This window comes from Dama dama, chromosome 9 (assembly GCF_033118175.1).
Source record: "Dama dama isolate Ldn47 chromosome 9, ASM3311817v1, whole genome shotgun sequence".
Lineage (NCBI taxonomy): Eukaryota > Metazoa > Chordata > Mammalia > Artiodactyla > Cervidae > Dama > Dama dama.
Window position 1 is genome coordinate 84,707,222 of NC_083689.1, and position 17,794 is coordinate 84,725,015.

The window sequence follows — 17,794 nt, forward strand, 5'->3', positions numbered from 1 at the left end:
GCTAGCATTTTATTTTAGTTAAGAATATATCAATGGTGAATGAAATTGATGCATTTGCTTATGTCTGGATATATTAGATTCATAGGTATGTGTCAGAAAGCTTAAATACCTTAGACAACTTCAAGTTTTCTCTATTTAAATTCTGTAAGTGTTTCTCAAGTACTTCAGTATGGCTGTCTATTGTATTTTTTAAATAAGGAACCAAAATCTTTTTTTCCACACATTAAAATGAAATCTATATTAATAGAGAAATGTGATCCTAATATTTCTCCACTGAGTGGATTGGTATATACTTAGATTTAATTAAAAGCTCTTAAATTGTAGAATTCCCTATAGAAAACATGGACTTTAGCCAGCTGCCTCTGCATCTTAGCAACTATGTTTTGTGTCTGCTAACAGTGTGATTGTAAGACTTGTGCTATGTCTACAAAACTTTGCCATTAAGTACTTAAATATACTTGATGAGTAATTTGAGGTCAGCTAGCAATAAAGCTTTGTGTGAAATGCCGTTAAAAACATCTATTAGCGTGGTATATTCAAGCTGTTAAAATACATTCATAGAAACAGGGAAAAGATTATACATATGCTGTGTAGAGTTCTGTGGTTTGACTCTTGTAGTCCAAATAAAAGTTATATCACCCTTAGAATAAAATTCTAAAATAGAGTTGTCTTTTATAAGAATTTGTTCACCTAAGAGTTGGGGTTATTAATTATTCCATGAGGTTGCACTGTTAGTACAAAATAGAGCAGATCACAATTTCTTGATGAAATACTTGCTTTCACAAAAACACAGGTGTTGCCTACTCCCCTCCACCCCCCGCCGGTCACACACCCTACAAAGAAACTTTTCTGCTTTGCAATACTTATAGGTCTTGCAACTCTCTCATAATATGCGTGGTGGGTGAGGGTGGTGGCCAGAAAGGGGGATGAAGAAGTAACTTCAGAAACTAAATAAAGAGGAGCAAATTGGAATATGGGTGAGATGGAGGTGGCGGTGGCAGGAGTGAATTCACTTGTCTATCCTAAGTAGATTTTGTGGCTTTTTACAGAAATTATTTATTGATTTATTTATTTTTGGCTGTGCTGGGTCTGTTACTGCTCAGGCTTTTTCCCTAGTTGTGGTGAGTGGGGGCTCATGTGGGCTTCTCATTGCAGTGGTCCTCTTGATGCAGAGCATGAGCCCTAAGGCTCACAGGCTTCGGTAGTTGCAGCTCGTGGGCTCCCTGGTTGCGGCTCCCAGGTTCTAGAACACAGGTTCAATAGTTGTGGTCCACGGGCTTAGTTGCTCCTCAGCACGTGGGATCTTCCCAGATCAGGGATTGAACCCGTGTCTCTGGCTTTGGCAGGTGGATTCTTTAGCACTGAGCCAACAGGGAAGCCCTTCATGACATTTTGAAAGTATGAAAATAAGTTTGCCATGCTGAGAATAAAATATAGATTCATCTGTAGAGAATCTGTTGGCCAAAAAAATTGTCTTCAGAGCCCTGGGCAATGAATATTTTCCTCACCCTTGAACCAATATTAAGAAATCAGATGAAACCATTTGGAACACAACTTATTTTAATAATAAGTACTAATTAGTTATTAAGACTTCCCTGGTGGCTCAGATGGTAAAGCATCTGCCTACAATGCGGGAGACCTGGGTTCGATCCCTGGGTCAGGAAGAACCTCTGAAGAATGAAATGGCAACCCACCCAGTATTCTTGCCTGGAAAATCCCATGGATGGAGGAGCCTGGTGGGCTACAATTCATGGAGTAGCAAATTGTTGGACATGACTGAGCAACTCCATTTTCACTTTTCACTGACAAGTTAATTGTGAGAAGATTCGTTTTAGAAAAGGAAACCAAATAATTTCATGTCACATTTCATATCTTTGCTTAAGAATTCTTGCTAAGTGGAGCATTTTTACAGTGCTTATATTTAATGAGCACTTTTTGAAATGTATCTTCTCAATCCCTGTTTATTATGATGCACTGATAGTCCTTTGGTCAGTGCCAGCTTCAAAGAACAATGAGAAGCATAAGATGAAATTGCTTAAGTATTTCTGTGTTTTCTGCCATTCTGAGGCAAGGCAGATCAGGTACCTGGAAGGCAGGTGGAAAAAGGAATTCTAATTTAAATGTAATGATTGGTACATTTGCATTATGTACAATCGATAAGTGTCCTTTGAAAAAAAGAGTTATAAGAAGGTCATTTCTCCAACCTATTGGCAAGAGGACTTGTTTCAGAGAGAAAGAGAAAGATTTGGAAGACATCCTTGGAGGCTGTAGGTTTCTGTGAAGTTGGTAAATATGAGTCTGCCAAATATTCTCATAGAGAATAGGTATTTAGTAACTTTTGTGCCATCAGTAGGTCTTAGGGAGATTGCATTTTTGGGTGCCATGCATGGTTGTGGGAGTTTAATTTTGCATGCAAAAACCAGTACGATGCTGAGCTATGGTGTGAAGTATAATATGGCTGTGACTGAAGTATTGTGGTATTTATTTAGGTTAGAAAATGGAATAAATTACATCTAACAGTTTAGTCTTTTGGTGAAATATTCTGATACGCTGGTCTAAAATGCTAAGGGAGTCCTCAGATTTGTGAGCAATAAGAAATGTCAGGGTTCCTTATCCAAGTGGAAAATGGGCTAAAAGAATATTATACTCTGTTCATTGAACTGCAATTAGAGACCATAAAGTGAATGTCAGGGACTGTAATTAATTGAATTAAATAGACTTAATGAGTTGATAATCAATGAAATTATTATAAAAATTGTTGATTTACAATGAGTTCTTTGTTTTCTTTGCTCGGAAAACATTTTATTTCAAATCATTCTTTTCTTTTGTAAAACATGTAATTGAGCATCAGAGTGTCAGTTCCTTTGACATGCTGACATTTGACACTGACAGGCCTCTCTGTCTTCTTTCTGCTTTTTTCCACCCCACTTATTTTTAGAGCTACCAACATCATACCTAATGGAACCTCTATCTATAATTATTCACTAAGAAGTTCATGGGCTATGTTTATATCCACTTTGTTTTTCTAAAAATTAAGGAATTTATTTAGAAATTCATACAAATCTATAATAACATTGAATATTTTTACCCTATTCCCAGCCTAGAAGTTTATAAATAAAGGCTATCAAGCAGTTATTTCCTTATTTATCCTTGTGTTTGGCTGGAGAAGCTTGGCTGAGTAGTTAGTTTAATCTCTATTGCTTATACAAAGGTACAAAATGTGATGGGGATTTTTTTTAATATGCTTGACACACACCTATACTTCTTATTGAAATTCTTTCTGTATTTAAGTGCAAGGTGCTGTGGAAATTTAGACTGTATGTGTGATCATTTTTAATAATGAGTTCTTATGATATTATACCTAATGAAACCTAATGAAAATGGTGATACGCTAAATGGCACTATAAGCAGTTTAAAATTGGCATATTTTTGAAGTTCCTGTTAAATTCTACAAAGTTTCACAGAATCGTTTAACTGAGCGTAGCTTCATGGTAGCTCAGATGGTAAAGAATCTGCCTGTAGTACAGGAGATCTGGGTTTGATGCCTGGGTCGGGAAGATCCCTGGAGAAGGAAATGGCAACCCACTTCCAGTATTCTCACCTTGAGAAGAACTCCATGGACAGAGGAGCCTGTGGGCTGTGTAGTCCATGGGGTTGCAAAGAGTCGGACACAACTGAGCGACTAACACACTTTCACTCAACTATATTCAAATAGTATTCTCAATGAGACTACTTGATTTAGTGATTAGATAAGGTTATAGATGTGATATTTCAAAAGATTGATTTGCACAGAAGTCATTTAACAATGCCTTCTCTCATATAGCTGTATAAGCATATGCATATATATTCTCTCACATTCTTTTTTCCTTTGTGAGAGGTAGCCTTCAACACAAGCTGTATTAAAAGGTATTTATCATCTGAAGATGTTTTCTTTTAAAACATACACCGTGAAACAGTATAAGATCACAGTAATAACTTCTGTAATCTAATATTAAATGGACTTATTCTTATTTGAAAAAAAAGGTATGGCATTTAATTATTTCCATGAGTTTGGCAATTAGGAGTAGCTATAACTTCTATGGCAGAAATCATCAATATTAGTTTTACATATTTTTTATTTTTTTAATTTTTATTTTCTGTTGGTTTATAGTTAATTCACAATGTTGTGTTAGTTTCAGGCACACAGCAAAGTTATTCAGCTCTACATACACATATGTAAATTCTCTTTCAAATTCTTTCCCCATCTAGATTATTACCGAATATTGAGCACAGTGCCCTGTGCCGTAGAGTAGGTCCTTGTTGGCCATCTGTTTTATTTATTTTTTAGTTGTTTATTCTTTTTTAATTGGAGGATAATTGGTTTACAACGTTGTATTGATTTCTGCCATACATCAACATGAATCAGCCATGGTTAATACATATGTTCCCTCCCTCTTGAACCTTCCTCCAACCTCCCACCCCATCCCACCCCTCTAGGTGGGGTTTTATATTTTTGTAATATGCCAGAGTTATGTGTTGATCACATTTCTGTTTAGGGTAGCAGTATTTTTTGTTCATTTGAATACCTATCCCACTTTGTTTCCATGATTGAAGCAGTGAATGTATGATAAGGAATGATTTGTACTGTGTGAAAGTTAAGTAGGATGGACATGGAGTAGGGAAGAGTGACCTACTCTGACACAAATAGTATTGATATTTTATGGTGACAAGATGGTGAAGATGGGATACAGAGAAAAAAAGTTTTCTTTTTTGTTTTTATTAGAGTGAAAGGGATTAATGTAAATACAATGTATCTTCTAGTTACATAAAAGTTTTGTGGTCTTTTTTTTTTTGTATTAGCAAACCATAGTTAAAAATAGAAGGAGCTCTAGAGTTTTTATTGGGTGTTCATATACTTCTGTATTTATGTTGATAGAGAGAATACAATGGCAAAGAGTCAGACATGACTGAAGCAGTGAGCACACACACACAAAGAATACAGACAATATTGCTACCGTCTCAACAGAGTGTTTTTCTTTTTTGACATCAGGAAGTGCTAGATGTTAATCCTTTCATGGGTGAAGGGGAGTGGCTTCTGACAACAGAAGCCATTTCCCTACCAATTAGGGGCAGGAGTGATTCCGTCATTGTGATTATTATTCCTCCTGTAAGTTCTCAGGTTCAACCTAAGCATGTGTGGCATGGATCAGGGCTAGGCTGAAAGCTGTCTCTGCAACAGTGTTCCCGGGACCAGAGGGCGAGACCCTGGGCAACCCTCTGAGCTTCTCTGTCTTCTCCTGGGGTCAGCACACCCACAGGTACCTTCTGTGCTGCCATGAAACTAGGACATCTGCAGTGGTGGGAACCTCTCCAATGACCACTGAATTCCACTCCGATGCAAATGAGGGTGCAGAACTCCCTCCTGGTGTCCAGATGAGAAGCTTTGCTGGGGGATTTCTGGAGAGAGAAAAGGCAGATGGGCTTAGTGGTTGGTGCCCTGTGGCAATCTACAATCTAGGAAATGTTCCCAGGTTAGGTGTTATTTCAGGTATGCTAGGTCTAATGTTTAGAAGTGACTCCTGAATTCTGTTGGAGAAAAGGTTAATAAAGAGAATGACAATTGCCCCAGTCCAGATCACCTCTCATTACAGATAAAGGTGTAAAGGTGTGGAGGGCTCTTCTTTCCTGGTGCTTTCTGTGAGACAGCCCTGCATGCAGACCCCCAGCCCCTCCTCCCCAGGGCTTCCTGCCCTTGTGCATGGAATGTGGCTCCAGTCTATTATACAGCTAAGTCTTGTCTTACTGTTGCACTGGGACAGGATTGTCATTACACTGTGAAAGGGCTATAAAGAAACCTCTCTTTTACTTTTCTAAAAAGTCTTCTCTAGGATAACTTATGACAAGAGGCCAGAAGAAATCGCTTCTCATTTCCTTATTCAATAGAGGGCATCTTCGCATTCACCGACACGAAGGACAGCAATCAGTTACTTTGTATGATCTGGTGAAGTGATCTTAACTTGAAATTTTTTTTTTCCAGTTCGCACTGAGATGAATTCCTCCATTTCATGATTACACTGTGTGTACATGGTACCTTGTCTCATTTTAAGGACGTGGTTTTGTTAAACATGTTGAAGAGCTTTTGTGACCTGTTGCTACAGTTGGATTTATTTTTCCCATTGTTAATATCAAACAGCAAATGCGAAGACTGAGAACCATGTGTAGAAGGGTGATTGCTCTTACTGTGAACAGATTTGAATCCTTCTTTTTGTGTGAGAGTGTGATCAGCCAGCCTTGCTATCGATTTCTTCTATCGTACACTGCCAAATCTTCTATTTAAGTATTGTGAAAACTCTTTGTTTTTTTCAGGTCGAATGAGTGATTTGAGTGTAATTGGTCATCCAATAGATTCAGAATCTAAAGAAGATGAGCCTTGTAGTGAAGAGACAGATCCAGAGCACGATCTAATTGCTGAAATTTTACCTGAGTTACTTGGTATATTGCACAGTGAAGAGGATGAAGAAGATGAGGAGTGTGCCAATGCCACAGATGTCACGACCACCCCATCCGTGCAGTACATAAATGGGAAGCATGTAGTCACTACTGTTCCCAAGGACCCAGAAGCAGCAGAAGCTAGGCGTGGCCAGTTCGAAAGTGTGGCACCTTCTCAGAATTTTTCAGACAGCAGTGAAAGTGATAGTCATCAGTTTATAATCACCCATGCCGGATTGTCTACTGCCATGCAACCTAATGAATCTAAAGAAACAACTGAGTCCCTTGAAATTACGTGGAGACCCGAGATTTACCCTGAAACACCAGAGTCTTTTTCAAGTGGTGAGCCTGATATTTTCCCCACAGCCTCAATCCACGAGGGAGAAGCCACCGAGGGGCCAGAATCAATCACAGAGAAAAGTCCTGAACTTGATCATCTGGTGCATGAACATACTGAATCGGTACCTCTGTTTCCTGAAGAGTCTTCAGGAGATGTTGCCATTGACCAAGAATCTCAAAAAATCATCTTTTCAGGGGCTACCGAAGGAACATTTGGTGAAGAGGCAGAAAAAAGTTCTACCACACATCCTCCAAGTATAGTTGCCAGTTCTGTGTCAGCACCTGTGTCCGAGGCTGCATCATTTATCTTAACAGGGACTCCACAGCCTGAGGAGCCATTGTCCACAGTAGAAAGCTGGGTGGAAATAACCCCTAGACACACTGTCGAGTTCTCAGGAAGTCCTTCAATTCCAATTCCGGAAGGCTCTGGGGAAGCAGAAGAAGACAAAAATAAAATATTTGCCATGATAACTGATTTATCACAGAAAAATACTACAGACTCCCTCATTACTTTAGACACCAGCAAGATCATGATCACGGAGAGCCTTTTGGATGTCCCTGCAACCTCCGTATATTCAATTTCTGAACAGGTTTCTGCAGTAGAGCCTACCAAATTTGTAAGGGAGACAGACACTTTTGAGTGGGTTTTCAGTCCACCTCTGGAGGAAACAACAAGGAAAGATGAGGAGAAGGGAGCTACAGGAACAGCTTCTACAGTTGAGGTACATTCCCCTACCCAGCGATCAGATCAGTTTGTTTCACCCTCTGAATTAGAAAGCTCAAGTGAAAGTCCACCTGATGATTTAGCAACTGCTGCTAGGAAGAGTTTCATGTCCCAGATGACACCCACACAGTCTGAAAGGGAAACGACGAGTTCTACTGTTGTCTTTACAGGAGCAGAAATGTTAGACAATCTGGCAGCACAGACCACAGATCCCAGCCTTAGCAGTCAACCCGGGGTTCTGGAAGAGTCATCTACTGCCCCAGGGAGCCCCGTCTCTCTCTTTAGGGAGCAGGGCTCTGGAGAAGCTGCTGTTGACCCAGAAACCACCACCGTTCCTTCACTTTCATTAAATTTAGAGCCTGAAATTCTAGCTGAAGAGGAAGCAGCTGGCACTTGGTCTCCACATGTGGAAACTGTATTCCCTTTTGAGCCAACCGAACAAGTCTTGAGTACTGCAGTGGACAGAGAGGTTGCTGAAATTATAAGCCAAACATCCAAGGAAAACTTGGCTTCAGAGATCTCAGGAGAGCCAATTCACAGGGCAGAAATAAAGGGCTTTCCTACAGATTTTCCTTTGGAGGAAGATTTCAGTGGTGACTTCAGAGAATTCTCGACAGTATCTTATCCCATGACAAAAGAAGAAATAGTGATGATGGAAGGCTCAGGGGATGCAGCATTTAAGGATACCCAGATGTCACCATCTGTCACACCTACCTCGGACCTCAGTAACCACACTGCTGACTCTGAAGGACCTGGCAGCACCTTGGTCAGCACCTCAGCCTTCCCTTGGGAAGAATTCACAGCCTCTGCTGAGGGCTCGGGCGAGCAGTTGCTCTCAGTAAGCAGCTCTGTTGACCAAGTGTTTCCCAGTGCCACGGGAAAAGCCTCTGGAACAGATTCCCCATTTATTGACCAACGATTGGGAGAAGAAGGTGCTATCGATGAAACTGATCAAAGATCCACCATTTTGCCAACAGCAGAAGCTGAGAGTACTGAAGCTTCAACCAAAGAGGGGGAGGTGAAGGAGAATCACACAGTTGCAATGGACTTTCCCCCAACTGTGGAGCCAGACAAATTATGGCCTAGACAAGAAGTCAACCCTGTAAGGCAAGGAAATGGAAGTGAAATAGTGTCAGAGGAAAAGATTCAAGAACAAAAATCCTTTGAACCCCTTCAAAGCTCTGTTGCACCAGAACAAACAACTTTTGATTCACAGACATTTCCTGAACCTGGACTCCGAACCACAGATTATTTCACACTAACGACAAAGAAAACTTACAGTACTGATGAGAAAGTGGAGGAGGAAGTCATTCCCTTAGCTGACGTGTCCACTTCAAATCTGGATTCAAAGGGCTTGGCATTGTACACTACTCTCCCAGAAGTTACAGAAAAATACCATTTTTTCTTAGCTACTGCCTCAGTGACTGAATCAGTACCAGCTGAAAGTGTAATTGCAAGTTCAACCATCAAAGAGGAAGAAAGTATAAAACCCTTTTCCAAAGTTACGAGCCCGATAATTAAAGAGTCAGATACAGATCTTTTATTCTCTGGACTGGGATCTGGGGAAGAAGTTTTGCCTACTATAGGATCAGTGAATTTTACTGAAATAGAACAAGTCCTTAGCACATTATATCCTTTGACTTCTCAAGTACAAAGTTTAGAAGCCAGCATCTTAAATGATACAAGTGGAGACTATGAGGGAATGGAAAATGTAGCAAATGAAATGAGACCACTTATTTCCAAAACAGACAGCATTTTCGAAGATGGTGAGACAGCATCCAGCACAACGTTACCAGAAATTTTAAGTGACGCCAGAACAGCAGGGCCATTTACGACACCTCTCACTTTTTCCACAGGCCCCGAACATTCTCAAGATCAGACACATGGTAGGGCAGAAGAAATCCAGACCAGCAGACCGCAGCCTCTGACTGATCAAGTCTCTAGTGAGAATTCTTCAACAGCAGAAACTAAAGAAACAGCAACCTCTTCCACTGATTTTCTGGTTAGAACGTATGATCTTGAAATGGCCAAAGGATTTGTTACATCAACACCAAAACCATCTGACCTGTTTTATGAACATTCTGGAGAAGGTTCTGGGGAATTGGATGCAGTTGATGCAGAAATCCACGCTTCTGGAATGACTCAGGCGACTAGGCAAGGAAGCACCACATTTGTTTCTGATAGATCCCTGGAAACACATCCCACGGCTCCAAGTGTTGAAGCTGTTACTGTTGATGGATTCCCGACAGTTTCGATGGCGCTGCCGCTTCATCCCGAGCAGAATGAAAGCTCTCCTGAGGCAGCCAGCACACTGGCAAGTACAGCGTCATATGAGAGGGCCACAGAAGGTGCTGCAGATAGTTTCCAAGACCATTTCGGGGGATTCAAGGATTCCACATTGAAACCCGACAGAAGAAAAGCTACTGAAAGTATTATTATAGATCTGGACAAAGAGGACAAGGATTTACTATTGACCATGACAGAGAGTACCATCCTTGAAATTCTACCTGAGCTCACAGATAAAAATACTATCATAGATATTGATCACACTAAACCGATATATGAAGACATCCTTGGAATGCAAACGGACTTGGATCCAGAAGTACCCTCGGGGCCTCCTGACAGTAGTGAAGACAGCACTCAAGTTCAAGAGAAGTATGAAGCAGCTGCTAACGTGTCTTCAACTGAGGAAAACTTTGAGGCTTCCGGTGATATTCTGCTGGCTAATTACACTCAGGCAACACCTGAATCGAAGGCTCCTGAAGACAGAAATCCATTAGATCACTCAGGCTTTATCTTCACAACTGGGATCCCCATCCTTAGCTCAGAAACAGAATTAGACGTTTTGCTTCCCACAGCCACCTCTCTGCCCATTCCTAGTAAGTCTGCCACGGTTAACCCAGAGTCAAAAACTGAAGCCAAAACCCTGGATGACATCTTTGAATCAAGCACTTTGTCTGATGGTCAAGCTATTGCAGACCAAAGTGAAGTCATATCAACGTTGGGCTATTTGGAAAGGACACAGAATGAGGATGAAGAAAAGAAACATGTAAGTCCCTCTTTCCAACCAGAATTCTCTTCTGGGGCTGAGGAGGCACTGATAGATCCTACCCCCTACGTAAGTATTGGTACTACCTACCTAACGGCTCAGAGTTTAACAGAGGCACCTGATGTGATGGAAGGATCCCGTCTGCCGGATTCCACTGACACATCCACAGTTTCAGCTTTTGCAGAGCTGCTCTCTCAGACACCATCATCTCCCTCACTCAGTGTCCACTTAGGCAGTGGGGACTCTGAGCACTCAGAAGACCCCCAGCCAAGTGCTCTGCCAAGTACAGATGCCAGCACATCCCCAGTACCCTCAGGAGAACTTGCAGATGTTGAAGCAACTTTCAAACCCTCGAGTGAAGAGCGCTTTCACCTAACTGAGCCTCCATCCTCATCTCCTGACACAGAGCCTTCAGAAGATGAAAGTAAACCTAAACTATTAGAACCAACGGAGGCTTCTGCCACAGAACTAATTGCTCAAGAAGAAGTTGAGATTTTCCAAATTTCTCACAGCACAACCAGTGTCCAGGTTTCTGGGGAAACAGTCAAGGTGTTTCCCAGTACTGAAACACCTGAGGCTGAGTCTATTGTCACAGCTGCAAGTGAAATGAAGTTAGAAGGTGCTACACTGCGGCCACATTCTCCTTCTGCTTCTGTGATTCATGGGGTCGAGGCAGGTGTGGGGCCTCAGCCCAGCCCACAGACTTCTGAGCGGCCCACCATCCCTTCTCCTCTGGAAATAAACCCTGAAACACAGGCAGCTTTGATCAGAGGGGAGGATTCCACAGTAGTGACCCCCAAACAGCAAGTACCGACGAGGATGCTTGATTCTAATAAGCAGGCAACACTAGGCACCACAGAGTTAAATACTGAGCTTGCAACTCCGTCATTTCCCCTTCTGGAAACTTCTAATGAAACCAGTTTCCTGATTGGCATTAATGAAGAGTCAGTGGAAGGCACAGCAATCTATTTACCAGGTAAGGACACAACGTTGATAAATCTGTTTCCAAATGTGGAAACAGTCCCTTGGTCCTAACATATTTATTTATATAATTTTGTGGTACTGCGAAAAGGGGTGAAGGTTCTTTGTATTGTTCATGTACAGCAGAACAGGCCATAGTATTGATTCCCTAATGAGATGCAAAGAAAGTAAGTATAGACTGTTTGGGGGCTTTCAAGGTATACTTTGTATTTTTCTGGATTTAAGAAACATGTTGTTTCTTTTCTTTTTTTTCTTTTTTTTCCTTTTTTTTCAATTGCAACATGGAAAACCTGAAATTGTTAATGGTATAAAAATTCAATTTGACTTTACACACAACTTAATTATGACTTTGTCTTAGGTCCCATAGTTATACATCTTAGCTTTAGGAACAGGAAAAGTATCTTATTAAAAAAAAAAAAATCTGTCATGAATGGGTGCTATTATGGCAATATTAAAATCTGTCAGGCCTTTACAAATGAGACTAGTAAGTAACTCTAATAAATACTTAACATGGTTCACACAATATCGGTTATAAGTTCATACTTTTGTGTAATTTCCTTGCTTTAGATAGGTAGTCTACATAATGCTTCTAACACAGTGCCTAGCCACAGTGAGTATTCATTCGGTATATATTCAAACTCTGCCTGTTGAGAAAAGATTTCTAAGTTTTTACTGAGTAGACAGGAAGCATTTGATACTGGTTCATATAGACTATGTCATTTAAGCTTCACAAAAAGGCCAAAATGCATACATTATTATCTCCATTTAAAAGGGTAGGGTGTGGAGATTCAGAGAAGTTCTGTAATTGGCCCAGGGTTGTAGCCACACACGCCATGGTAAAGTGGTATTTGAACCCAGATGGGCCTGACTCCAGAGTAGGTGGTTTTTTCCACTGGTCTTTGGTCATTTTCTGTTAATATAATATAAAAATGAATAATATTTAATTACATGTAAAGCAGAGACCTTGGAACATTTACTCTGTAGAATTTATTTTCCTTTTAGTCTAGTTGATAATATTGAAAAGTTCAGTTTAATGGTGTTTTCCAAGAACAGTGGGAATAATAATGTTAGTGGAATCCACAAGTAGCTATTACCACCTAGTTGCTACCTAGAAAAAGAAAAAGACAAAAACAAAAAACAGTACTTCTAGGACTGTGTTGATTAAAAATATGTTTTATTTTAATGAGTATGTTTTTATAGCATGGCTATACTTAGAGTTATTCTGAGCGTTGCAACCTTATCTTTTGTGCTACCAGTGCTTCAGTTTTGTTGTGCTTCAGATAGAGTGAAATAGTCATAAAGTGTAACTTTTATAAATGATTAAGTATTTTGTGAATACATCTGATCAAAGGTGGCTGATGGATTTTTTTTTTTTGGTCACTCTTTATTGAATCTGTAAATGATAACCTAGTAATCCGGCCAATATTTATTCTTTTGTAATTTAGCTGTAATATAGTTCAGGTTAGAGGAAATATGATAGAGAAATCCCTGATAGTAACTATATCTCTAGAGAGTTGGATTTGACAAATGAGAAATGTGTACCAGTCGCCCAATTCATAATGTTTACCTAGAATCAGAGCTTGCGTCTTTGCAAAACAAAGCGTCACATTAGGTGAATTCAGTAAACAACGGCTCCTATTGGATTGCCTGGTCTATTTGCTGCAGTTTCAACTTTCGAGGTGACTACGCACTGTTTAGGGAGGAATAAAATGCGTGAAAACAGAGCTGTTCTCCTAATCTAAGCTACTTTCAGTTCACAGCCCCTTCCTCGCCACGCCCTTGTCCTGGACTCTCGCATGATGTCTCGTGTCTGTGGTGGGAGTAATGCTGTGCTTCACACTTCTGTGGCACGTCACACTTTACCAGCCACTTTCACTTTAGTGTCCTTTTGGTTTTGCACTGAGAGCAGCAGGTAGAAGTGTTGTGGACCGTAGCCTTGTCATCTAAGCAGCGTGTTTTCAAAAGCAGAAGGCGGAAGTAGGGAGATCTTTAGAACTATAGGGAGAGTCTTAGCAAAACTGGGGTCACTTTGGAAGAAACAGTTGCAAGCATCTGAATTAACCTAATGATCGTGAACCCACACAGGCAAATGTGCCCCTATCAAGTCTTTCTCATAGTCCAGAATTTGCTTAACACTCAGAAAGTGTGAGTTTGACTTTCCTGGGTGGGAAAGGCTGTTATTTTCTATAGCCATACCTGTTTCTCATGTTTCCTAAGTAGATATCTTTTCTTGGTGTGCAATTATTTCAGACTTTCAGGACTTAAAATTTTTGAAACTATGGTTTTTATTCCATATATAGCCTATTTATTTCAGTTCTTTTGTAAAAATGGTTAGCTCTCATTTGGATTCTTAAACATTGAAGCAAGTACTTCTGGAAAAGTATTCAAATAATATATATAAGTTATTAATGTAATATAATTACCCATGCAATATTATAGAATAACATATGTGCCTCAATTAGTCTAAAAGTACTTACATTTGGAAAATATGTATTAAGTTGTTTTCTCCTCAAACATTTGTATCTCTGGCCTTTATATTGATCACCTAGAAGTGTCAATTTTGTGTTTTTAATAAGAAAATTGTAATAAAAGCTTGGGGTTTCACTTAAGGTGAGATTTTTGTATTTGGGTTTGTTTTTACACAGTAGAGTTTAATCCATGTGTTGCTTTTCTTCAAGTATAGTTTAAAGGAGTACAATTGGAACGTGTTTTTGGAAAAAGCATATTAATGTAGCAGAAGAGACTTCAGTGCACACTTTCGAAGAAAAAGTTTCTGAGCATTAAGTGGTAAAAGGCAATAATAATTTAAATGATGGTAACAAGCCAATGCTAAAAAGAATGCATGTTCTGTGTATCCAGCCATTTCACATGAACTAACCTCGTTTAAAAGAATACATTTTCCATTCACTGTGCACATACGTGTAATCATTTTGACTAAAATCAATTGCCATTATCATGCCAACTAAATCTGCAGTAGAATATATTAATTAGTTGCCAGATACCATACAAAATACTGTTTAAAAATAATGATGATTGATTGGATCCCAGAAATGAATAGATGCAATTTGTAATAATTAGTTATAATGCCAAGAAACACTCCAGAGAGTAAAGTTAATGTTAATTTTTTATGCATAGTGCTATGGTAAAGCCTATGTTATGGTAGCAAAAAATGGCATTTTATGCTAAAATGCGTTGAAACTGAGAGATGAGCCTAATTGCTCTTCTTACTTTCCTGAACCTGGTAGGACCTGATCGTTGCAAAACGAACCCGTGCCTCAATGGGGGCACCTGTTACCCTACTGAGACTTCCTACGTGTGCACCTGCGTGCCAGGATACAGTGGTGATCGGTGTGAACTTGGTAAGATGTTCTTCCCTGAAAGACTGGAGCACTTTTCCAGATGTATCGGGCGAGAGTTTATGTTGCTTGAATCCATCAGAGGATTTCAGAGAAGCCCATTGTAGGTGAATGGCATGTTAGATGAAATTAAAATCATAGAGTAATTTAAGTACTCTGTGGGAAACAGGGATAGGTGTTTATTGAATTTTCTTGATATCACCAGGACTCAAGGAAGATTACTGAGATCAGTTTTATTTATGTGTGGTTTTTACACTCAGGCTTTACAAATGTAAAGTTTGAGATAATATTTGCTTAAATACTGACAAAAAATGTTAATCTGTCTCCAAATCTGCATATCAATAAATTATCAATTTAAGTACAAATTTCTCTTAGAAAGCTCTATTTAAAAAATAGGCTTCCCAGGTGGCGCTAGTGGTAAAGAACCTGATTGCCTACGTAGGAGACTTAAGAGACGCAGATTTGATTCCTGAGTTGGGAAGATCCCCTGGGGAAGGAAATGGCAACCCACTCCAGCATCTTTGCCTGGGTAATCCTGCAGACAGAGGAGCCTGGTTGGCTACAGTCCATGGGGTCACAAAGAGTCAGACATGACTTAGTGACTAAACAACAACTTAAAAAGTAGGCAGTTTTTATGTTTTGAGATGACTTGCTGTTTTGGCGTGTCATGGGAAAGCACCTTCTCTGGCTGTGCCCAGAGACCAGCCTAGTCCACCTCTCCCTCTAGGGGCTGTGACATTGTTGCCTTCCTCCCCTCTTTTGAGTTCCAAAGAATGTCATTGTCTCTTTACAAAATCAGTCCCTTTTACTTCCATTCTTATTTGGGGTTCCTTTTCCTGAAGAAAAATTGTAAAAGGACTCCAGTTTTGATTTGGCTAAATATAGACCTTGACCCTAAGAAATAAAATGACGGGAGCTACTCATCAGGTGCTCCTTCTAGCAGCACCATAGTGGTTTTCTCATAATGACTGAGTAAAGATTACACTTTAGATTACACAGAAATGTTGAGACAAAACCCCCAGGATTCATGTTAAAAGAGTGTTTATCTTTAAAAAAAAAAAAAAAGCAAAAGTCAATGGAGCTAGTAAGTTCTATTTGTGTGCTAAGCAGTGAAGACAGAGATCATAATAGATAACATTTAAGAAATAATTATATCTTAAATACCAAATTTACATATGTTGTGTGTGTTTAGCTGCTAAATCCTGTCTGTCTCTTAGCAATCTCCTGGACTGTAGCCTGCCAGGCTCTTCTGTCCAAGGAATTCTCCAGGCAGGAATACTGGCGTGGGTTACCATTTCCTTCTCCAGGGCACCTTCCTGACCCACGGATCAAGATAGGTCTCCTGCATTGGCAGGCAGATTCTTTACCACTGAGCCACTTGGGAAGCCCTCAAATTTATGTGTGTAGTATAAAAATATATGTATGACCCCCATTCTTTTTCACATTACAATCAATTGAAAATAATTTAATGAGTTAATATATGTGAAACTGTTCGATCAATGGCTGGCACTTAGCAAACAATATAAAACCATCATTGTGATATTAATATAATATCATTTCTACTAAGGTCATTTCTTTAGGTAAGAATACAGCATATACCTCTTAGAAATTTAATTTATTTTTTATATTCGTTTTTGGGCTTCCCTGGTAGCTCAGTGGTAAAGAATCTGCCTGCTATATGGGAGATGCAGGAGACGTGGGTTTGATCCCTGGATTGAGAAGATCCTCTGCAGGAGGGGATGGCAACCCACTCCAGTATTCTTGCCTAGAGAATCCCCACTGACAGAGGAGCCTGGCGGGCTACAGTCCAGGAGATCGCAAAGAGGTGGACATGACCAAAGTGGCCGAACACACATAGATTCATTTATAATACTTAAAATAAACATTAACTAAATTTTTAGTGTAATTGCAAAATGCTATGGAGTAAAGGCATTAATTTCATCACAAGAGATCACAGATGTCTGTTAGAAAGGTTGCATTCGATATAGACACTGAAATTAGGGAAGATTTTCTAGTGGGAGAGGAAGACTCGACATAGCAAGCCAAAGCACAGAGACTGCAAACCGCAGGACGAGCCGGGGGACCCCCAGCATTCTGGATGCCTCCTTAGTGGGTGTGAGAGAGAAACACTGGGAAAGAACAGTGGAAAGCTAGTTGGATCTAGGCCTAAAGTCTAAGACTTTAGTATACGTGAGAATCCCCTGGACGGCTTGGTAAAACACAGTTTGTTGTTCCCATCCTCCAAATATCAGAGTCAGTAAGTCTTGGATGGGCCTGGGAACATGCATTTCTGATATTCTCAGGTGATACCGATACTGCTGGTCCAGGGACCACATTTTGACGACTGCTGCCCTGGATAATTGGGGTCTTCGGAATATTTAGATGCCAATGAGGGAGAATGGATATATGTATATGTATGGCTGAGTCACTTGGCTATGCACCTGAAACTGTCACAGCATTGTTAATTGGCTATACACCAATATAAAATTAACAGTTTTGTAAAAATTGAAAAATAAATTTAAACCTTTAAAAAGATTTTTTTTAAAAAAGCCAGTGAATAAAATTATCTTGATGGTGTCTAAAGAATATGACAATCAGCTGAATGAAGGATATATTGGAAAGGGAAGGGTCTGGAGGCTTTGAAGCTAGTGAAGTATTTTCAGTGTTTCACAAGTGAGGTGCTCAGAGCATGAACCAGAATTGGGGGTGGGAAGGCTAGGGGGATTCTTTATTGATTTTAAGGCTCATGGGACTCATCTAACAGCAGTGGAGATAATGACCTTACTCTGAATATATTTGAAATTTTCTTTGGGTTGCCAGATTTAACAAATAAAAATATTAGATCAGTGACATTTAAGTTTCAAATTTAAAAACGAA

At 39.8% G+C, this 17,794-nt stretch overlaps 1 protein-coding gene across 2 annotated transcripts in view; it reads left to right on the plus strand.

Moving 5' to 3' along the window:
* The window catches only part of VCAN (versican), a 113,791-nt gene that overhangs the window by 61,510 nt on the left and 34,487 nt on the right, over positions 1-17,794 (plus strand). For both annotated transcript variants that reach the window (XM_061151957.1, XM_061151959.1), the window contains 2 exons: positions 6,346-11,556; positions 14,807-14,920. In XM_061151957.1, coding sequence (XP_061007940.1) covers positions 6,346-11,556; positions 14,807-14,920 — 5,325 coding nt within the window. The remainder of the gene's footprint in view (positions 1-6,345; positions 11,557-14,806; positions 14,921-17,794) is intronic.